Genomic DNA, 23,658 nt, shown 5'->3' with positions numbered 1-23,658 from the left:
ATTCCACATCCCATGTCCTATCTGAGTTCTGCTGTATAGGGTGTTACTGATCAGAGGGGGCAGCACACTTGCCTGAAATATGGAAACGATACAATTGATTCATAAAACCTCCAGGTGGCGACGAGATCCATCCGGTTGGGGTTAGTAGCATAGTACCTCCAGGCAGCCTGGATAACATATAAAGGGACAGTAATAGCATTAGGGGAAATGTTTATCTGTGCTTATAAGTGAATGCAGCCAGTTAATACGCCTCTTAGTTCAAAAGAAGATAACAATGGACATATTCAGTGAGTCGCACTGAATTATTATACAGCAATATTGAAAGTTTCCATTAGATGGTGCCATAGTTCAAGTAAGGCTTATAATAAGAAAACGATGCTCTCGGACAGCAGTCCTCAAATACTGTTCCCAGGGGCATATGTGACAGAATACTGTGCACTGCCCATTGCTTTCAGATATCCGGAAGAGGTTACATTTTACTAATCTTGCTTTATTCTAAAGTCTGATAAATCTAAAAGAGCATCTAGCTTAGTAAAATGTAGAACATGTGATCTGTCTGATGTTTCTGGGAATCTGAAAGAGCCATGGTTAGCGGGCAGCAATCAGGTTAATATACTGCTGTGGAAAGTTTTGCTGAGTGATTTTAAACATTAGCACATAATTCCTATCAAACTTCCACTAGCACATAAACAGCAGTACTGTGGTTACCCTCGCTGCCTGTTATGCAGTGATTCTACCTCTCCAGACTTCTCCACGGTGTCCTGTGCTTTGCTAGGAAACATTTTTACTGCAAAAGTATGCTGTTCAGCCTATTTCTCCAAAGAATGGGTCTGACCCTGAGAGGTCATAAATACCCGCCGCTCCCATTGATTTCAAAGAAAGTAATCTTGGTTCCACTGTAAAAGTTTTGCGATTGATGTCATTTGATTCAGGTCATGGCCTGCAGTGCATATTGGATTTTTGTCAAACAGATCAACCTTCAAGCTACCAATTTTATATTTAATTTTACAAAATAAAATCTAAGGCTCTGATCCAAATCCAGTGGAGCCAATGGCAGTCTTTGCATTAAATTAAATGGACTTCTGTGTTAAGTTGTAACCCAGTAGTCACTATTGACCAATATTCTGTACATTTATGAGTTTTTACAGCAACAAAAAGCCTGTGGCATCTCTGTATGTGGGATAGTCTCCCAAGGGAAACAGTGGAAACTGGGGCCTTGCAAAACAGCTGATTCCTCCTCTTCCCCGCCCACACACACACACACACAGCGCAGAGTGCCAAAGGTTTTGCCATCTGGTTTCAGGTGACTCTGTGCCACTGAAATGGATGTTGGAGGGGAGGCTGCCTAGAAAATTTCAGCAGAACGACTAATTTCACTTTGAACATGTGAATTTGTAGCAAAGCCACTTTTGTTCTAAAAGGGACAGGTGTTTTGTGAACTCATAGATTTTACAGCCAGAAGGGACCATTTGATCATCTTGTCTGACCTCAAAGTATATATCTGCACTGCAGAACACAACTTCCCATGTAGGGCACAGGGAAATAAGAACTTCAAGGGAGAATCCCTTACTCCATTACATAGTGCCCTTATTTATACAGGTTTCAGAGTAGCAGCCGTGTTAGTCTGTATTCGCAAAAACAAAAGGAGTACTTGTGGCACCTGAGATACTAACCAATTATTTGAGCATAAGCTTTTGTGAGCTACAGCTCACTTCATCGGATGCATAAAGTGGAAAATGCAGTGAGGATTTTTATACACACAGACCATGAAAAAATGGGTGTTTATCACTTCAAAAGGTTTTCTCTCCCCCACCACACTCTCCTGCTGGTAATAGCTTATCTAAAGTGATCACTCTCCTTACAATGTGTATGATAATCAAGGTGGGCCATTTCCAGCACAAATCCAGGGTTTAACAAGAACGTCTGAGGAACAGTGGGGGAGGGGGACGCTAGGAAAAAACAAGGGGAAATAGGTTACCTTGCATAATGACTTAACGACTCCCAGTCTCTATTCAAGCCTAAGTTAACTGTATCCAATTTTTATTTATACAGTATCATTTCAAGATGGAAACCTAGAGAATCCAAACCTGTATAAGTTCTGCTGCCGGCTTTCTTCTTTTCTCAAAATGTTTCTGACGATGTTGTTCCTGGACTTTCAGAGCCAGCCCTGAACCCAAGATGCCCTAAAAGCAGAGGTGGTGATGGCTGTCAGGCGTTGTTTGATTGAAAACACAAGAACAACAGAAATTCTGAGGAGAAAGTTCTCTTAAAACTTGTGGATGAGATAATCAGAGCTGTGGGGAATTAATGGGGGCAATTCACATGGGGTTCAGTGCGCTTTTCTTGCAGTTCTAGTTCACAGGGCATCATAGTTTTCTGACAAACCTTGCCTTCACCTAGGCCCCCGCTTCACATGGTTTCATTACAAGCTCCTCAAAAAGCTTCTTGGTCTTCTATTGCCTTCCCAATGACAAGATGTGCAGCTGGTCTGTTTTCCTCCTTCACTGTTTCAGTCAGAACTGAGCTTAAACTCTGTGGTTGTGATCTAAAGGGGGTGCATATGAACCATATTCTGGATACTGGATCATCTGGGCTCCCATCCCCCATGAATTTCTTTTTAAGTTTTGAGCTAAAGGAAATCAATCTCAAGCTCCAAGTTTTGCATTGTTTCCACTTGAAACCACAGGTTGGGCCCAGGTCACCCAAATGGACCAACCTCACATGAGCAGCTTTCTGATCAAGGGTAAACTTTTCAAAAATAACTTGGTGATCTTTGGGGCTTTGGTGATCAAGCGCCATTTTCAAAAGCAACTTAGGAATTTAAGGCCAGATTTTTAAAGGTATTTAGGCACCTAAGCCGCATTGAAATTCAAGCCATATTGCTTTTCAATGAGGTTAAGGGCTTAAGTCACTTCTTAAAAACTTTACCTTCACCCTTTTTGCAAATTTGGTCCAAGTCTCATGTTTGTAACAAAACCTGAATAATTCTCCTGTTTATAGGCTTAGCTCTAAAGTTCTGCACAGCACACAGGATAATTCAGACTAGGCTCCATTTTATCTTAGCCACAAGGAGAAAAGAGATTGCTTTCCCCACACCATGCATGAATGTGCTCAAGATTCCAGCTTGAGAGTCATTGAACTGCAGGCTCCCAGTTGAATTTCTGGTGGAATCTGCATAGAAGGGAGGCTATTCCTTTACTTTCTACATCATTAACTCTGTGTTTTGTAAAAACAAACAGAAGGACGGTACTTACGGCAGGAAGAGCAAAAAATGAAACTCCGATAAGAGAGAATGTGGCTGCTATCAGCCTCCCCTCCCAGGTTTTGGGGGTCTTGTCACCGTAGCCAATTGTTGCTAGGGTAATCTGTGGGGAGAATAGGTTGGCCATTTTATAAGACAGACAATGCAAATGGACAAGGAGGATTTCTTTTAAGCTTTACCCTCAAACCTGCATGACCAGGTTATAAACTTTTGCTTTGACCTCTGGACATTGTAGAAAAATACACAAACACAAACTTTCCTAAGCGTGGATTTTGCCAGCAATCTGGAAAATGTAAGCCATAGATATAGTTTTTTTATGGCACTCATTGTCACACTACTTGCATGTCTCATACGTGTTAATGAATTTATCCTCCAATACCTCTAAACAGAGGTGATATATTATATCCATTTTGCAAATGGAGAATTGAGATGGCACACCGATTAAGTAACCTGCCCAAAGTCAGGCAGGAAGTCTGTAGCAAAGCTAGGAATAGAGACCGCTGAGTTCCGATTCAGGGCCTTCACCATAAGCCAACCTGGCCCCTCCTCACACTCCTTCTATTAAATACAAATAGTTCTCTGAGAAATGTTTCATTTCAACATTTTTGAAAAGAAACATTTTTTGTTTTCAATTCAAAATGTTCCGTTTTGAAATTTCCTTCCATTTTATTAAAAAAAAAACACAGCAACCTTTTTTTAAAAAAGCTTAAATCTAAAAGAAACATTTTGTTTCGTGTCAAACACCACATTTTGTTCAATGTGAAGTAAATTGTGTTTTTTAGACTTTTTGATTCAATTAAAATTTTGAAAAAAAAATCATTAAAAAACACCTTAAAATATCAGAAGTGCCAGCAAACTACAAAATCAGCTATATGAATAATTCTACCAGACGTCCGTTTTGTTCTCTTCACCAGAGAGGACTGACTGCCAGCAGCATCTGAGAGGCCTCGTTTACACCGGGAGCCTTGAAGCTCACAGGGACTCACTCCAGCCAAAAAGAAGAGCTGTATGCCTCCCAGCAAGGGATTTTAGCCCTTTGCATGGAGATACAGCTCCCACACCCAGATAAGCTGCACGGGGAGACCTTCTTATTGTACTGTAATGACTTAATTTGTGGGCTTTTACTGTGTGTTGTTGTGGTGTTGGTCCAGGTCTCATTTACTTGATTCCCTTGCCCTTCTTTTAATTCACCATAGTCCTCTCCGGGAATACAATATTTTTATTCTTATCAGTTGGTCCTTAATTCCCTGTTGTTATCAATTGTAACATCTTTGAGGTCATAAGGATTGTTATTTGTTTGTTCACCCAGTCACAGAATCATAGAAATGTAGGGCTGGTAGGGACCTCAAGAGGGCATCAAGACTGAGGCAGGACCAAGTAAACCTAGATCATTCCTGACAGTTGTTTGTCCAACCTGTTCTCCAATGACGGGGATTCCACAACCTCCCTTGGAGGCCTATTCCAGAGTTTAATTACCCTTATAGTTAGAAAATTCTTCCTAACATCTAATCTAAATCTCCCGTGTTGCAGATTAAACACATTATTTCTTGTTCTATCTTCAGTGGACTTGGAGATCAATTGATCACAGTCCTCTTTACAATAGCCCTTAATATATTTGAAGAGTGTTATCAGGTCTTCCCTCAGTCTCCTATTCTCAAGACTAAACATTTTGTCCACATCTTTTCCAAAGTGTGGTGCCCAAAATTGGACACAGTTCTCCAGCTGAGGCCTCACCAGTGCCAAATTGAGCAGGACAATTATCTCCCATGTCTTACATATGACACTCTTGTTAGTACACCCGAGAATGATATTAGCCTTTTTTTGCAACTACATCATGTTGTTGACTCGTATTCAATTTGTGATCCGCTATAACCCCCTGTTCCTTTTCCTCAGTACTACTGCCAAAACAGTTATTCCCCATTTTGTAATTGTGCATTTGATTTTATCTTTTGAAGTGAAGTACTTTGCACTTATTTTTACTGAATTTCATCTTGCTGAATTCAGACCAATTCTCCAATTTGTCAAGGTTGTTTTGAATTTTAATCCTGTCCTCCAAAATGCTTGCAACCCCTCCAGCTTGGTGTCATCTGTCAATTTTATATCCATACTCTCTGCTCCATTATTGAAGCCATTAATGAAAACATTGAATAGTACTGGACCCAGGACAGACCCTTGTGAGACCTCAGCAGATACATCCCCCAGGTTTGACAGCAAACCAATTGATATCTAATCTTTGAGTATAGTCTTTCAACCAGTTATGTACCCACCTTATAGTAATTTCATCTAGACCAAATTTGCCTAATTTGTTTATGAGAATGTTATGTGGGATTGTGTCAAAAGCCTGACTAAAATCAAGATAAATTACATCTACAGCTTTCCTCTTATCGCCTGTCAAAGAAGGAAATTAGGTTGGTATGGCATCATTTGTTCTTGATAAATCCTAGCTGGCTATTTCATATAACACTATTATCCTCTAAGTGCTTACAAATTGATTGTTTAATAATTTGTTCCAGTATCTTTCCAGGTATTGAATTTTGGCTGACTGTTCAATAATTCCCCAGGGCCTCTTTGTTCCCCTTTTTAAAGACACGTACTATGTTTGCCCTTCTCTAGTCTTCTGGAGTCCTGTCCTCCATGAGTTCTCAAAAATAACTCCTAATGGTTCCCAGATTGTTTGAGCTAGTTCCTTAAGTACCTTAGGATGAATTTCATCAGGCTCTGCAGACTTGAATACATCTAACTTTTCTAACTAGTCTTTATCCTGTTCTTCCCTATTTTGGCTTGTGTTCTGTCCACCTTGTTAATATTTATTGTGTAGAGTACATGAAGACTGAAGCAAAATAGAGGTTAAACACTTTGATGTCGTCAGTTATTAGTTATCCTTCCCCACTAAATAGAGGATCTACACTTTCCTTGGTCTTTCTCTTGTTCTGAATGTAGTTACTAGTTGGAGGCACTGCACACACAGAACTCAGTACCCACTGGTCCTAAAGTGGATCACCTACCTCCAGAAAGAGGAATAAGGAGCTGTAGAACCATTGGGGATCAGGAGGGGGCAACACACTCAACTTGAGCTCAATCCCAATTAGGAGAAGAATGAATCAATTCTGGATGTGAAATACACACAAGTGCTCGGATTTTCCTCTCATTGACACCAATGTGAACCCTCTGACTTCAGCACGGTCGCTACTTATTGACACTGATATAACTGAGAGAAGATTCAGTCCCCCAAGTACTGTATGAGTTTGGATTAAATTGATAGTGAATTTCTGTGGCAGAGATGTGGGAGGGCATTCTAAACAAAGGGGTAAGGCCATAGTTCAGGTCTTGTACCATGATTATCTAAGGTTCAGACTGAACCATGACCTTGCAGTTGCCCCCTCATTTGGAATACCCCTCCCACCCAGCATCAATTTAATCCAAACTCGGACAGCATTTGGGGGCCTGACTCTTCATATACGATGATTCTCTAGGGTTCAGACTAGCATCTCAGGAGGAGACTTGCAGAAGCACAATTCCAGGGAAAGTCAATGGCAGTTGGGCGCCCGACTCCCACTTAAGCCTTTGAAAATCTCCCCCCTAGGGATTTCTTCAGCAGACATTCTGGGCCAAATTTCCAAGAGAGCTCAGCACCCACAGTTAGAGACAGATTGCCAGAAAACCTCAGCTTCTCGCTGGGCACCTAAATGGCCAGCTTTTCAAAGAGGGCTAAGCACAGGACCAGCTCCCACTGTTCTGAGTTTTGAAAATCTGGCCAGTTCATGTAGGTGCATAAATAGGAGCTGTTGGGTGCTGAAGGCTTTTGAAAATCTGGCCCTTAGACTCCAGCTAACAAAGTTCCAGAGTTAAATTTTCAAAAGCACTTTGGTGACTTAGGCACCTAAGTTTCCATTTCAAAAGTGATTTAGGTACATAGGAGCCTAACTGTGATTGAAAGTAAATAGGACTTTCTTCACACGTAGGAGCTTACATCCTATTGACTTTCAGTCAGACTTCAGGCTCTTAAGTACCCAAATCACTTTTGAGAATGGGATTTAGGTGTGTTTGAATATATTACCTCAATCCCTTCCATTCCCCTCACACCCTAATTCAACCAGGCAGCTTTATTTCCATTAAACTAACAAATGAGAGACAGTTTCTACAGCTGCTTACCAGCCCCCACCACAGCGCGTCTGCATAGGTTTCAAACTCTTCTTTCATCTCGACTCCATAGGCATCCTTTTCAGGCACATCTTTCTCGACCAGGTAAACAAGGAACGAGGAGAGGATAAGGGTCAGGAACCCAATGTACCAAGCAGTGATGAGCTCCTGGAAAAGAAACAGATTGAAAATGAGGAGACTGAAAACAGCACCAGCTTCTGCAATGGCAGCGCCAGATGTTTAGTGACAAAAGACGAGAGATACACAGGGTAAAACAGCAAGAACTGTCCCTTCTGTCTGGATTACAGTCCGGGTCCAGCATAGTGCATCTCTGGCTGTTCCACACTGCAGAGATGTGACAATACTTAGTACTTATACAGCACCTTGCTACTGAGGACATAAAAGCAATTTGTAGTTGTAGTTTGGCTCACGGCTGGATTAAGGCCCAAGACACATCACAGCATGGGGCCTGGCACCACGGCCTTGGCCCCTCATTGACAATGGACCCCTCACTTCCCTTCCACCGAAGTTGGGGTAGTCCCACAGGGCCCGCTTCCCCTCACAGGAGCATCACATACATCCCCTCTTCGTGACCCCAGAGAGGCAGTGTGGCAGTTGGGGAGCCTTCCAACACTTACCCCAGCAGTCAGGGTGACACTGCTTAGGTGGAGGGACTGCGCCTGTTGCACTCCATTGCTCCTGCCACAACACACAGAATTTGCTGCTGGGGTGGTGTTGGCAAGGCCCACAGCAATGGATTTGGGAGATGACAAGCCATTGAGATGCCTGGGGCAGTTTAACCACTCAAAGCTATTGTTTCAGGCTTTACGCAGCCATCACTGCATCAGTTACACTTGGGTCACACTTCTCAGCTTTTCTTCACAACCATCAGGCTAGAAGCCTACTATGGATTTAAATGAGAAAATTGAGATTCTGATGGAATCCAACGAGCTGAGGGGGAGCCCTAAACATGGATGTACATTGCCTAGGCTTTAACCTGGCCCTGGTTTTGCAACACCACTGCGAGGAGGGATTATACCAATGTTACAGATGTGTAAATGAAGACACAGAGAGCTTTAGGCACCTAAATCTATGTGTGGGGAGGGCGAAGGTAGCTTGATTTTCAAGCATATTCATAAGCTTTTGGGGAACCAGGACTGTCTTTTACTATATCTCTGTACAGCACCCAGCACGTTAGGGCACCTATGTTTGTTTGCATTGCAATAGCACCAACAGGCAGAACTCAACAGGAGCTATAGGTGCGCAGCACTTCTGAACATCAGCTACTTCTGACTTGCCCACGGTCACAGAATCAGACAGTGACAGGGGTGGGAACAGAACCCCTGATTCCCATGCAGATGCAGTTTGTGTATTAGAGCTTGCATCCTGGTTACCGTGTTTCATCAGAAGTGGGAAGAAGATATTCTTTCCGGTTATTATTATTATTAATTTGTAGAGCTCCAACAGAGTGCTGGTTACTTGACAGACAGCTGTCCCTGTGGCATAATTTTCCTTTTCTGTCCTGGGTCATATCACCTATCATGGGAGATGCTGTAGCTGAGAATTTTACAAATGTCTTACTGTAAATCAACCTCTGTAGCAAATTTGTGGTTTGCAATCACTGAAGGGACTTTAATAAACCGCGTTTTTAGACTTGATTGTTAAACGTTAGTGCCCATTTTAGCAAACACTCTCGCAACCCTACACATTTCTCAGCCTGTTAAGGCCCAAGTGGAAGGATACAATCTGAGAAAGAGACCAGAGGAGGCCCTCTGGAAAACTAGCAGTCTGCAAAGCATAAAAAAGACATGGTGGCAATGTCTTTAGCATAAGTGACTTTTTCTAAAACCTCAGTCTCCTGAGGCAGCATCTCTAGCAGAAATAAATGATTTGCTACAAGACTAGCAGCAGATTTGTGCAGGATGGAGGTAAATGTGGCTATGGAATGAAGCCCAGTTGAGAAGAACGCATCCCAATCTGCCATCAGAAAGAAGCAAAGATTCACTATTGTATGTGGTCTGGCACTTTCACTTTCCATGGCAATAAAGGGACCTTCTAAAACATTTCCTTCTGAGAATGTCATGTAGAGATGAGACCTTCCAATCAAAGTTATACATAACTTTGGTAATTCACAGGCCAACCCACAGACCCCCATCTTAGAGCTCTTCACTCAGGTAACCCTTTATCATCTAATCCTATACAATAATGGTGCAAGGGCAGCATAACTACCTGATATGGACCAAAATGGGTCTGACCCTGTAACTGAACACACCCAGAGGCAGCTGGAGAATATATTAGCACCCATCACTGTACTATCTGACCCATGGTTATGGGTGAAAATAAATTTACCACTCCCACGGAAACTTACTTGACTTCTGCTAACCAGCATCAAACCATTATGCATTGAACTGCTGCTGTGATTTTGGAATAAGCCTTTTCCCACCACCCTCCCACACCAAACTTCTCTGACTCATTTCACATAAGTGGCATAGGGGGATAGATGAACCCAGGCACTGCATTTTACAATATTTCTCAAGGGACAATACGTGAAGGGACAGATGATGCCTTTCAGACACAAGGGACAGTGATTACTGACATGCAGCTGTCAATTCCATCAAGTATCAGAAATCAGCTCCTGGACCAGGACTCCAGTGATGGGTAAGTCAGCTTGGCCATTTGGTGAATTTAAATTTCTTCCCAAATGGTGACAATGGAATTCCCCGCCCCCTACAAACGGATACAGCTGCCCCTCAATGAAGTTTAATCTGATGCACTGAGTGGAAATTAGATCCAAGTCTTAATGGACGCCAGCTAGAGAGAAGCCTGTGTTAACACATCACTATTATATAGGGCTTTCTTCCAAAGAGCTTGACATGCTTTATGAATAAGGGCACGATCCAACTCCTTTTGAAGTCAAGCCCAAAATGTCCATTGGCTTCAACAGTGCAGTATCAAGCCCTGATTAATTTAATCTCACAGGACCCCAAGAGGGTAAGAGAATTGGCTAGGGTTACAGAGCTTATCTGTGGAAGAACTGGGAATAGTACTCAAGGGTCTTGACTACCACTCTGCTGCTCTAAACACTAGGCAATACTCTCCTCAAGTGTCTGATCTGCCTCTGCTTTTGGTTTTTTCCCCATAACTCAGATTAATCCTGTGAACTCCTCACTTACTTTGCTATGTGCACAAATAGCTGATCCCAAAAGCTTCCACGTGCCTCCCCTCCTGTCCATTCGGAGCATTCGCAAGATCTGAAGGAAGCGCAGACTTCTGAGCGATGTTGCCAGAACATTGCCCTGGTTCCCAACAGCTACCACTGGCACAGAGGCAATCAACACGAAGATATCTGCACAGCATAAAGGAGAACAAAGCCTGATCAAAAAGTGGACTCATCTGTGATGGGTTGTACCCCCGGGGTGCAGTCTGGGAGCTGTTGGAACCACTGTGCCCCCTAATAATTCAGCTGGGTTGGTCTTTCTCACACTGCTCTGCTGATGATACACAGCCAGCCTCTCCAGGGACTGTTATCACCCAACACGATAGCAGATGGTGCCACACACCCAACTGAATTACCTGAGTGCTTTACCTAAGCCACTGGTAGATCAACAACGGAACACCAGCCGATTTCCCCACTCCCCAGCTTTGCACCCCTGCTGGAGTATAAACCCAAAATTATACCATCTTGCACTGCACAGGGATCTGTACAACACCAGCTCATTAATATAGTTTGCTTCCCCCTTGATATGGGAAAGATATGCACCAAGCCTTTGCTAGCTGAGCTGAGATTTTCCCAACCACTTCACTTAAAACACACTGGTTAAGATAAAACATAAAACAAGTCTATTAACTACAGAAAGATAGATTTTAAATGATTATAAGTGATAAACAGATCAAAGCAGGTTACCTAGGAAATTAAACAAAAATGCCAACTAAGCCCGATATACTAGACAGGATTGCAATCAACAACATCTCACCCTGACTGATGACAGAAGCAGGTTTTCAGATTCTTGAGGCACAGGCTGCATTTGCTGTGCAGCCTTGGTTCCCTCCCCCATTTCAAGTCTTTGTCTGTCAGAGGTTCTTCCAGGGGTTGAGTTGTGGGGGAGTGAAGACAAATCATGATGTCACTCCCCACCTTTTATAGTTTCTCCATATGGTGGAAACCCTTTGCTCCAAGCTAAGGTCCTAGCCCAGTTTGTGGAAAAATGAAGGTACCAAAATGGAGTTGTGTCATGTGGTCTGGTCACATGCCCTTGCACGCCTTGCTGAGTCTTCGCAGCCATTATCCAGAGGCTGTCTGAAGCGGTCTCAGGAAGGCTCACCAGGTGGGGGCTAAGCTTCTCCCAAGGCCAATAGTTTCCCTTAATGTCCTCATTACCTTGAATAGGCCCCTCACAATCAGCGCTCTAGACTGGGATCATGTTGCTTAGTGGGTGTCACCCAAGTGTAACCATATTTGAAATACAGACACATAGTCAATATTCATAACTCCAGATACAAAAACGATACATGCCTACCACTACAATAATCACATTCAGCAAATTGTAACTTTTCCAGTGACACCTCACATGACATATCTTGTATAAAATGCATCATAATTATGTCATAATTGTATTATAATCATACCACTAGGATGAATATAGGGTGCAATGTCACACCATCATCTGCTGCTTCATTCCATTTGTTTGTGCTGTAAAATCCGCAGCAAAGATCTGAAACCCACTTATGAACTCTGTCCCTAGCCAATTAAACAGGCACCTGTGAGTCAAACACAGCTTGTGGCACTGACAGAACCAGTCTGGGACCCAGATAATCTACACAGCTCATATTTGATATGGGACACATTCTGAGTTGGTTTAGAGAAAGGGGCAAAAAATAACATGAGAGTCAGTCTTGAAAAATACAGGTTAATGAATCAGAAGGACAAACAAACCAGAGGATAAATATTCCGTAAGTGGAAAATAGTGAAAACAGGAATACCAAAACATAGTGGTTAGGGAACAAGAAGCCCCTCTTTCTACTGGTGCCCCCTAGTTTTTGGCAATTTGGTTGGCTGTCCAGGTTAACCTCTTAAGGCCAGTGCTGTTTATTTTTGTGGGTGAGACAGGACCAATTTATTGATCAATTAAAGAGGTCTGAAATGCAGATTGCTTTTTTATAATTTATGGACCTTTATGAGACCATAATTATCCCAGTGGAAATAGGTAGCAATTATGTCAGAAACATTCTCAGGGCTCTTAGCCACTGCGTCTTTCAAATGTATTTAGAATCAAAGTGTCTGAAATGACACCATGTCAGTTTCTTACTCATTCTCTCGGAATAATTCCATAACAAGTTGGAGTCATTTACAAATCAAGAGATGATTTTTCTAATCCAGAATTTTAAATATGCAACTGAGCTCTTCTCACTCCTTACATTGCCATCAATAAAGAGTCTGTGCTTAGAATTTAGATGACAATTTTAATGATTATACATGAGACAGAACAAACCCCAGCTTGCATACCCAAAGCTATACTGGCCCTTAAATAGTAATACGAGTATTATTATTGATTTGTATTACAATAGCACCTGAAGGCCATTACTGAGACCTTATCGTGCAAAGTGTTGCACAAAAATATGAGTCCCAGCCCCTGCCTTGCAGAGCTTATATTTCTAAACAGCCAAGACCAACAAGGCAGGGTGGAGGAAACAGAGACACAGAGAGAGAAGTGACTGGCCCAAGATCATACAACAGAGTTGGGCATAGATTTCGTGACTCCTACTTCAGTGCTCATTAGACCACACTGCAGTAAGAGCTTGTTTGTGTCAATAAAGTAAGCAGACACAACTCAAAGATACAAAGGGAACAGATATGTTCAGTAAAGATGCGCCATTTTACAGTGATTTTTCAAACTATAACAGTGTATGAATTAAAGTTGTTGAGATCCTGCAGAACACCTGAGCAGATTCTGCAGTAAGTATCCAATTCCAACTCTCTGTCAAACCATGAACACTGTTCTCAAGTGAATCCAGGTTTTCAGGTACTTTATAATTCTTTCTAAACAGTGCAGAACTCTTAGCATGCTGGGCCTTTGTACTTGTCATTCATGGGGTTTTAGACATCAACCACATCTGACTCAGAACAGAAAAGGATAGACATATGGAGAACAATCAAAGAGTTTGTGCTTACCCAACATACACAAAGGCTTCCTGGCAAATTTGAGCCTCCCCTTCCATCCTTTATAGCGACAGCAACACCCAGCAGCCCAGATTCTTAAGGCAAACTCTGCTCCAAAGATGAAAATGGCAAATGTTTCCTGTATCAAAAACACAAATTATATTCTTAGACACGTAACAAGGCTTGCAAGAATTCTGGACATGCATTGCTTGCTGGATCAAACAGTGTGTGCACGTGTCTATGATTTTATATATATATATAGCCAGATTTTCAAAAAAGCTCAGCATGCGGCATCTCCCATTGTTCTCAGCGATGAAAGAGGGGGAATTCTCCATTGTTTTCAAAGGGAGTAACTGGGTGCTGAGCACTTCTGATAATGTGTCCACTTCATTTAGGTCCCTAGATGGGAGCTGAGCCCTTTTGAAAATCTGACCCTGAATGTCCCTATAGTACATGTACAAATAATCTGTGCTTTTTGAAATGTATACAGATAGACCAGAGCTGGGAAATTGGAATCTGGAATGAGATTCATATTTACCAGTGTTTGGGTGAATTGGGAGCAGAGTTTTGGTTTAGACCCATCTCTGAGATGAATAGTCAAACATGAGCTCCTCCTAATCTCTTAGAGTTGTTGCAGATCATGCCCGTAAATCACTGGTAAACTAATTTTTAAATCAAATCTCTTTACTGGTCATAATGAAGCATGTAAAATTTTGCCATTACTGTCTGAAATAACTGGCATTGAGTCTCTAGACATAGTGTCGTTGCCTAACTCTGCTTCCACTAAAGTCAATGGGAGTTTTACCAATTACCTCAGTGGGAGCAGAATTAGGCCAACATTGATTGGGTGTTATTGAAAATCCCATCCTAAAATTATAGGATCTAAAAAGTTTTCCCCATCCACTATTTCCTCCTAGTCCCGGGGTTGTTATAATCTACCAAGTGCTGACAATACCTCAGGCATTCAGCGGTACACAAAAACACAGTCACTGCTTGAAGACCATCAGCTTTTTGCACACAGGCTACTAAATCACATAGTGTGATGGGGTATACCAACCCCCCCATTGAGCCCTCAAGGGTTAATGAGCTGCTGTGGGCCCACTCAGCCTTGCCCAGCCACACCTGCACTTGCTGTCAGGTAATGAAGGGGCACTTAAAAGGGGAGGAGGAGAGCTCATGTGCTGGTTGGTCGGGAGGAGAACAGACCTCCTATTCTTTGCTCCTTGAGGAAAAGGAACAGCCCAGGGCCCTGCAAAGGCCACAGCCTACCAGAGCCTGCTGTGGGAAGTAGGCCTTGCTCAGGACTACTGAGTTTGTTTTGGGATTACTTTTCTTTGCCTGATTATAAATGGACTACTGGCCCAGACTGGGCAGCTTGAGAGAGACCTAAGTGACCTACCACGCCTATTCCAGAACCCCAGCCTAGGAGGGATGTGGGGAGGTGCCTCAGTAAATACTATGGACTTCTTGCAGTCTACATAAACCTGCCCTGCAGTGAGTCTGGGACCCTGAAGAGTGTATGGTCACCAGCGGTAATGAGTTTTCATCACTGCTGAATTTAATCCAAGAACGTTAACAGTATGACATTGCAGTCCCAGTCTACTTACCAACAGCAGCAGCCAGTCTCCTGAAACAGTTTCATATTCCTTGAAAGTTGTTAGGACAGCTAAGATCAAACACCCCAGAACTATCAGAAATCTGGATTAACATAAAAGGAGAAATTGGGCATCGTTACCACTGTATCCACTTAAAAAGAGCTGGTTTAAAAAAACCCACAGAGGCCTTAAAGGGATCCCCATCCATGATCAGAGGGAGATGGAATGTCACTGGGATCAAGGGTTCTGAACCTGGGGGAGCCACAGGCAGTGTTAGGGTCAAGACTACTCTTCCCTTCCCATATTGTTAAGTGGGAAGAGGACCCTGGCTCTACCCCAGAGTTTGAGGGTCCTGGCACGGAAAAGTGGTTCACAATATGGGAAAGGTAAAGATAGTCATTCTATCACTGACGCTGTGGAAGGAGGAGAGCATCTCATTGAGATGTTCCATTTGTGGGTATTACCTCCTGCATAAAGGATTTGCCTTATGCAGAGTGTTCAGGTGTTACCACCATGATGGACACTTTAGAAATGCATAGAATAATCATTACTAATAAAATGGCATTGCAGTAACAATAAAGCAAACCCACTTGGCATGTACTGAAAGCCAAGAAACATTAAATTAACATTTCTGTGCAATTAACATTTTGGCACCAATAATATCATCTAGTGCTTTTTATCAGCAGATCTCAAAGAACTTTACAAAGGAGGTCAAAAACCCATGAAGGCATTAATAATTCACAAACCCTTGTTTGCACTGAAAATTTTAGTGCTCTCCTTTTTTTGTAATGCAGATATAATGGGGTGTGTAACTCACTTAGGCTTTGAAAGGGTTAATATGGGCCTCAGAGGTCAGCTATGCTAACTGGCTGCACCTGGAGGGTGGCTGAGGCTTAATTAATGTTGAAGGCAAGCTGCAGAAGAAGCTAGGTGGTTAATATAAAAAAATAGAGCAAGTAGAGAGCAGAAAGGGACTGGATCTTCACAGAAAGAAAGATTGGGGAAGCATGGAACCTCCATTTCTATGCAGAGAAAATTCAGCCAGTTCAAAACTTTACATTCTTAGGACTTGTGTTTGATAAACTAATTTGGAAGGGTCAAATAGTTAATATCCAGTGTAAATGTAAAAAGAGGATGAATCTGCTTAAAAGTATTGCTGGGAACAAGAGATAAGAACTCACTGATGATGCTGAATAGGGCACTAATAAAAGCAGTTATAGATTATTGAGGCAAGCCTTTGAAATCTTCATCTTTGAAATTAACAGTTAAAGAACTAGAGCTGATCCACGCCCAAGCACTGGTTAATCCCATGTGGTAAAATGTTACAGCACCATTGTGTGTGAAGCAGGGAGCTACTATATGTTTAAGGATGAAATTGTTACATTTAACCTTTTGGGCTAAGATTAATGGAAACAGTGAAGATAAGAATACTAAACAAATATATGAAGATGGTTGGGAAGTAAATAGATCAGATGTAACTGGATGTCACCTACTCCCACATGCTAACAGGGTCAAAAGATGGGAGGGAGTGGAAAGTGAGTGAAAAGGAAGGACTGAGAGAGATTGAAATCTTCAGTCATGAGCAGTCAAACTATACCTGGACAGTTGTCTCTTCAGTTGTGAATTTGGAATTATATGATAAGATAAAGGAAAAAGCAGAGCCATCAGATATGATTGTGATGCTGGCAGACCAGGTGCCGGCTCATGCCAAGGTCCCTAGGCCTCACTGAACACTTACAATCGCATAGCTGGAAACCAGTGTGGCGCACCTGTATGTTAGCATTATCAAAAGAGATGCTAGCGTTACAACCATGTGTTTAGACTTTATGGAATGCTTGTAGGATGCTGCATGTATTAACCCTACCTATAATATTTGCATCCCATGTTATAAGGTAATGTTATACAAATATTTAAGACTATAAATTCCCCACAGTCAGGGGAGAAGCATTACCCAGTGTGAAATACTAGTTTACCCCAAGAAGTGTTAGCTCCTGCCCACCAGGAAAGACTATTGAATCCAAATGGGCCACTGTGGAGTAGAGACTTTGTCGACTGCTCTCCCCCCCTCCCCCGCCCCACCACGAATACGTTACGTCCAGGAGCATCTGTCCCATCAGCTTGGACTCAAGGGAAAGGGGGGAATAAAAATCCTAAGCAGAAGAAATGGAGGCCTCTTTATGCTGTCTGACCTCTGAGGGGCAAGGATTCCTAGACATAAGCAAGAGATCCCCAAGCTGCTTAGCATGGGTTAGTCCCAAAGGACATAAAAGCTTGCTTATTATAGAAACTTCAATTACATTTTGAATTTAAGATTGTACCTCACTTGTATGTGTATGCTTACCTGCTTAATCTTGTAAATAATTCTCATTTCTTATCTTTAGTTAATTACAGGATTGGCTACAGGTGTTGGCCTTGGTTTGCCATCTGAGTACAAGTCACCTGGGGTACGTGACTGGTCCTGTGGGACTGGGAGCAATCTGAATATTATTGTGATTTTTTTTGGCGTAAGTGACCATCTATCACATACTCCAGCTTGCCTGAGTGGCAAGAAAGACTGGAATGCCCAAGGGGACCATCTGTGACTCCATGGTAAGACTGTTAGTGTGCTTTAGGAGTTCACACTTGTGACAGGGCTGGTGAAATCTAATTATAGAGTTTAGAAGCAGTTTGGGGTTTCTGCCCTGCTTTTTAACAGTCTGCCCTGTGGCTGGCACACATGATTGTGAACCACTCCAGACAGCATAACAATGACGAATAAAATGTATGAGTTTATATATGGCAAATGGGATCAGCATTGTCCATTCTGTATTGACAGACCTAAAGATGACAACACTGGTAGTGCGGGAATGGCCTTTTGTATCCCTGAATTTGGAATTAAGAGATCTATGAGACTATCCAATTTGGTGGCCATTATAACAGCCGAATACACGGGCATACTGTTGGCACTGACCTGGCTAAGGAACGTATGCCAAGCTACAACTGCTATCCTGTCTGACTCTTTGAGTATAACAGCAATCAGTAAGGGAAACTCAGAGAGCAGGAATGACAAAATATTGTTCTTAACTATGAAGAGAGTGCAAAGAGGAAAAAGGACGACGGTTCTATGAGATATGTCCTAGACTTAAGGATAATGTTATACTTCCCAGTTATGACAGAAGAAGCACCATAACTATATTTACAGTAAAAAGAAAAGGAGTACTTGTGGCACCTTAGAGACTAACCAATTTATTTGAGCATGAGCTTTCGTGAGCTACAGCTCACTTCATCGGTGAAGTGAGCTGTAGCTCACGAAAGCTCATGCTCAAATAAATTGGTTAGTCTCTAAGGTGCCACAAGTACTCCTTTTCTTTTTGCGAATACAGACTAACACGGCTGTTACTCTGAAACCTATATTTACAGTGCTAACAGGCCACTGTGGCCTAAATGGTAATTTATATCTACTAAATGTGCACAAAAATGGGTTATGCGAAACATGCAAAGTTAAAGAAACAGTTGACCATCTGCTGTGGCAACGCAGGGAGAATTATGCAAAAAGAAAGATTCTCTTTATGAAGAACTGAGATGCATCAAGGTGAAAGAATATAGTCTGAAAGGACTGGTGAGAGAACAGGGAAAGTGGGGTAGCATTAAAAAAGAATTACAGTGTATTTTTAAAGGATGCAGGACAGGGTGAGCGGACATAAGCTTTTGATTATGTAAAAACTGTGGTAGGTGACAGTCATAGCCTCACATGCTGAGGCTGCTGAGCCATAAAATGACAGGAAAAGAAAAGAAGAAAGAAAGGGACTGTAGGGAGGAGAGGAAAGAACTTTGCAGTCCCTCTTTGTGACTAGAGAGGTTGTGGGGAGAAAACTCAGGGGGAGAATAAGCCCTAGGATCCTACCCTGAGTAGAGGAGGCTGGCAGAGAGGAGGGGAGGCATAGAGCAGTCACTAGGATGGAGAAGGCTCTGGTGGTGTGCCCTGAAAGAAGGGCACGATTTGGATGTCCAGGGAGAGAGCCCTGGGAAGTGTTCAGTTAAGGAACAAAGCAGGGGAAACCACAGCAGAGGGGGATGAAAAGTCAAGCCTGAGAAGGTTGGAAATTGGTACTTCGAGATTCTACTGGGGGCTTCCTGGGGAGAACCCTGTGAGACCTGGCGTGAGACAAGGCAGAATTTAGAGGTTGTGGGGAGAAGGGCTGAGAAAATCTGGGTAGGAAGAGGTCCAGGGATGCAGCATCAAGGAATTTTGTGGAGCAGACCTTGGCTGCTGGCTATAGGGACCCTGGACTGGAACCTGGTGTATGGGGAAGGCCTGGGTTCACCTACCAGCCAACAGAGAAAGTGGTGTGAAGCCCTCACCCTGAGATAAGGGGATAAGGACATTGGAAGCCCTGAGCCAAGGGAATGGAAGAACCATAGGGCCCTGGGTTGAGATATAAGCACACTGGACTTTTATTTGTTGATGTCAGAAACCATGATGGGGATGATCATGGCTAGTGGTTGGAGCTGTGGCAGCTGGGCCTAGTGGTTGGTGCCAGGGGTCAGAGCCAGAATCGAGTCAATGGAGTGAGAGCAGGACTAGGAACAGGGCTAGAGCGACAGCAAGGCTTGGGAAGTCTGTTACCACTGTCAGGCAGGCAAGAGTTCCAAGCCCTAGAGCAGCGGTTCTCAACCTATTTATCATTGTGGGCCGCATATGTGGCTCACAAAATGTTACCTGGGCCACAGGTTGAGAACCACAGGGCCCCCCACCTAACCTCCCCCACAACCCCCTATGCTCAATGCCCTCCACCCAGAGACCCCTCCACAGAGTGAGGGCAGGAGTGGAGAGCTGGGTGTGGAGCGGAAGGCAGGGACCCTGACCCTGGACCCTGCTGTAAGGGGACCCCTGATCCCTGCTGGCTGGCCAGACCCTGCTGAGGGGGGATCGGGGGACAGTCAGGACCCCGGACCCTGCAGGGACCCCATACTGCGCCATGCTGGCCTGGGCGGCAGCCAGCTGCCCAGACCCCGCCGCGGGTCCTGTGGCGTTTAGCATGTTGTATGCTAACTGGGCCGCGGGTTGAGAATCGCTGCCCTAGAGTTGCTATTCCTCCATTGAGGCTTATATACCTGCCCTGGAATTACCAGACCGGTTCCTGGCTTGCAGTTTGGCTGGAGCCCAGCACAGGAGAGACTCATCACCTTATAGTTAGACCAAGGATCGGCAACCTTTGGCATGTGGTCCATCAGGGAAATCTGCTGGCGGGCCGGGACAGTTTGTTTACCTGCAGCAGCCACAGGTTCAGCCAATTGCAGCTCCCACTGGCCGCAGTTCGCTGTTCTAGGGCAATGGGGGCTGTGGGAAATGGCGTGGACTGAGGGATGTGCTGGCAGCCGCTTCCCAAAGCCCCCATTGGCCTGGAACGGCGAACCGCAGCCAGTGGGAGCTGCGATCGGCCGAACCTGCGGACGCTACAGGTAAACAAACCGTCCCGGCCCATTAGCGGATTTCCCTGATGGGCCACGTGCCAAAGGTTGCCGATCCCTGAGTTAGACTCTGTTACCCCAGAAGGGATGGGCCTAAATTGTGACATAATCAGAGGCCCATGCAGAGGTGGACCACCAGAGTGGCCACTGGCAGGGGTTGTGAGATGGGGGGAGAGCGGCTATGCCTGGCCACAAGGAGGGGCTCCAGTGGAGAGACTCCTTTCACAGAAAGAAGAAAATTAAGAGGCCAGAGGCACAAACAACACCAACGTTCTGCTCCCTGATGCACATGGCTCACATTAGGGCTTGTCTATACTGCCCTGCACTTTGGATTATCGGGGTGTAAATCGCAAAATGCACTAAAGTGCTGCCTTTTAACTTGTCTGTGAGGACGCTATGGGTGCGTATTAAAAGGTTCCTAGTTCACATTAATGTAGTCCTCTTCAAACAGGACAATCTCTGCAGGGCTCCATTCAGAGACTTGGGGTCACATCCTCAGGTGACATCAATTACTGCAGTTCTAATTAAGTAAATTGGTGCAGCTCTATTGACACCTGCTGAGGATCTGGCCCTAGATCACCTCACCTCTCCTTTAAGTTACTAAGATAATGAAAGGTTTAATGATATATATAGAAAATATTCAGGGAAGTTACTTTTGCAGAAAGTTTTTACTTAAGGGCCCAGCCCTGCAAGAGCACTCAACTCAACAGAAGCCGGCCTACTTAATAAATGGGATTGATGGGCAAAGCCCATCAAAGCAAGAAAAGTCGCACCCATACAGGTGAGGGAGGAGTTACAGAACCCAGCAATCAACAGATCATGGGGGCATAAGAAATGAAAAAAACAGGGAAGGGATACATGTCACAGGGTCAAAATGAGGGATCTAGAGGGGGGACACCAAGAAGAGAACTCTGGATAATGCCTGCTGTCCTGAGACAGTCCAAGATGTCAATGGATGCTACTGAGAAGAGCTCTTCCCAGATGCATGAAAGGTCCCAGAAAACATCCTCTCTGAGTTTCCTCCTGGACAGATGGATGGCCATCTTGGCCAGTGTCAGGAGGAGGCCGAAGGGGAAATCTTACAACTTGGTGACGCCACAGATGGCGTGTGCCTAGAGGAAAAGATGTGAGGAGAAATGCAGCCTAAACTAATCTGGAGTATGGCAGGTAGGCATGCACCAGGGACTCCCTCTCTCTGCAAAAGGGTCATGTGTCTGTGGCGTTGATGAACCATGCCAACCACACACCGTGCTCACAGTTCTATGGAGGAGTTGCCAGCCAATGTCACCAGTGGGACGTGGAACCAGTGTGGAGTAGAGGTGCCAGCCTGACAGCCCAGGAAATAGAAGTGCACTCTAGCCAGTAGACAGGCACAGCATAGGAAGTGACATTGCTATTCAGGTGCCTCATTCATGTGCCCCCACAGGGACCTGGACAAAGCTCTCCCCCGCCCCATGTGATATAGGAGAGCTGCATTGATGCCCATATGATCCTCAGCCTTTTTTCTGAGAATGCCAACAAAGATGCTAGTGAGGTGGAGGCATGAAATATGAACACCAGCTCATTGGATATGTCTCACTGAACCGCTGATATGTAATGACAATAGTTGGCTTTTATACAGAGCCCCTAAAAACATTAACTCATGAATCCATACCATGCCCTATTAGAGCAGGCTGGGAGCCATATCCCTCTCCAATGGAAAACTCAACCAAAAGGGTGAAAAGATTTGCTGAAAGCCACATCTGAAGACCCAGCTCTGCATTCATTCCTCCAGACCAGAGGTAGTCACTAGGTGGGCCGCAGGCCAAATCTGGACCACCGAACACTTTTGAACAGACCGCAAAATCTTTTTATTTACTTATTATTATCATTAATATTATTGTTATTGCAATGTGAAAAATGTTTCTCTGGAGTCCCTTGACTATACCTTGACCAAGAAATTTGGACCTTGACAAAAAACAACTGACTACCCCTGTTCCAGACCATGCTGCCCCACCCATTGGTTTTTGATTATTACTGACCCTAGAAGTGGAAGGCTCAGTTTCCTTACCAGTCCTCTGGGTCATTCAGCAACAATAGGCTAGCACATGTCTAGGCCTGGAAGAATCCAATTATTATTATATTTAATTTTGATGGAAAAATAGATTTTTATTTTTATCTATTTTAATTAAAGTTTCTGCAGAGTGTCAGCAGTTTGGATGAACCTCCCCCCCCACCACCACATAGGAGGACACCCCACTGCTGAATGGCTCCAGCTGGGGGCTCATCCTCCTCCTTCTTGCAGTCTTGGCCGGGTGTCTTTGCTCTACCCTGCCAGGACTGCAGCGCCCCCACTGTACATTGTGCCTGCAGGGACTCTGAGCAGGTCCTGGCAGGGCAGAGCAGAGACCCCCTGCACTCCCAGCTAGTGAGTGAGAGAGAGCAGGTCCACGACAACGGGGCTGCAGAAGGCCCCCTGCCCTGCTGCAGGGCCACTGACACCTGAACCCTGCAGGTGTAAGTGCAGGGCAGGCTGTACTCCTGCTGTTATCAAATTTTTGTTGTTGTTGATTTCAGTGTACCCATTGACATAAACATTTTCCGACCTTTATAGAGTAAAATCTAATCTTGCAAACCCTACGTCTAACACTGTGCTTTTTGTCCCCCTCTAGTGGCTAGATCACATATAGTGGTTTATAAATTTACTACTGCCTCAAAGCTAATGCACCTGGTCGAGCCGTTAGAAGCTCGTGGTTTTAGATCCAGAGGTGCAATAATCAGTCTCCGCAGAAGACTCAAGCCAAGGCATCAGTGCACATACAATTAATGTAAAAAACCCCCAGATTCTAGAGTCAAAGACCTTTCGGGGTTAAACTACAGAGGAACAATCAAATTAGCATGTGTGTGTTTGGCATTAACAAGGAAGTAGTCGTGATTGTCATCACCAGTATTGGCCACAGGATATTACAGAGACCGGGTGGGTGAGGTAATCTCTTTTATGGGACCAACTGCTGTTGGTGAGAGAGACAAGCTTACAAGCTCTTCAGAAAATTTCTGTGTAAGAGCTTGTCTCT

General features: G+C 43.9%; 1 protein-coding gene across 1 annotated transcript in view; it reads right to left on the bottom strand.

The window, feature by feature from the left end:
- The window catches only part of KCNQ3 (potassium voltage-gated channel subfamily Q member 3), a 273,320-nt gene that overhangs the window by 39,871 nt on the left and 209,791 nt on the right, over window positions 1-23,658 (bottom strand). Inside the window, exons 2-8 of the mRNA XM_037892000.2 lie at window positions 15,167-15,257; window positions 13,572-13,698; window positions 10,576-10,748; window positions 7,415-7,570; window positions 3,255-3,365; window positions 2,088-2,183; window positions 73-167 (exon numbers count right to left, since the gene is read on the bottom strand). Coding sequence (XP_037747928.1) covers window positions 73-167; window positions 2,088-2,183; window positions 3,255-3,365; window positions 7,415-7,570; window positions 10,576-10,748; window positions 13,572-13,698; window positions 15,167-15,257 — 849 coding nt within the window. The remainder of the gene's footprint in view (window positions 1-72; window positions 168-2,087; window positions 2,184-3,254; window positions 3,366-7,414; window positions 7,571-10,575; window positions 10,749-13,571; window positions 13,699-15,166; window positions 15,258-23,658) is intronic.

Source organism: Chelonia mydas, chromosome 2 (genome assembly GCF_015237465.2).
Source record: "Chelonia mydas isolate rCheMyd1 chromosome 2, rCheMyd1.pri.v2, whole genome shotgun sequence".
Classification (NCBI taxonomy): Eukaryota; Metazoa; Chordata; order Testudines; family Cheloniidae; genus Chelonia; species Chelonia mydas.
This window is presented reverse-complemented; position numbering and strand designations above follow the sequence as displayed.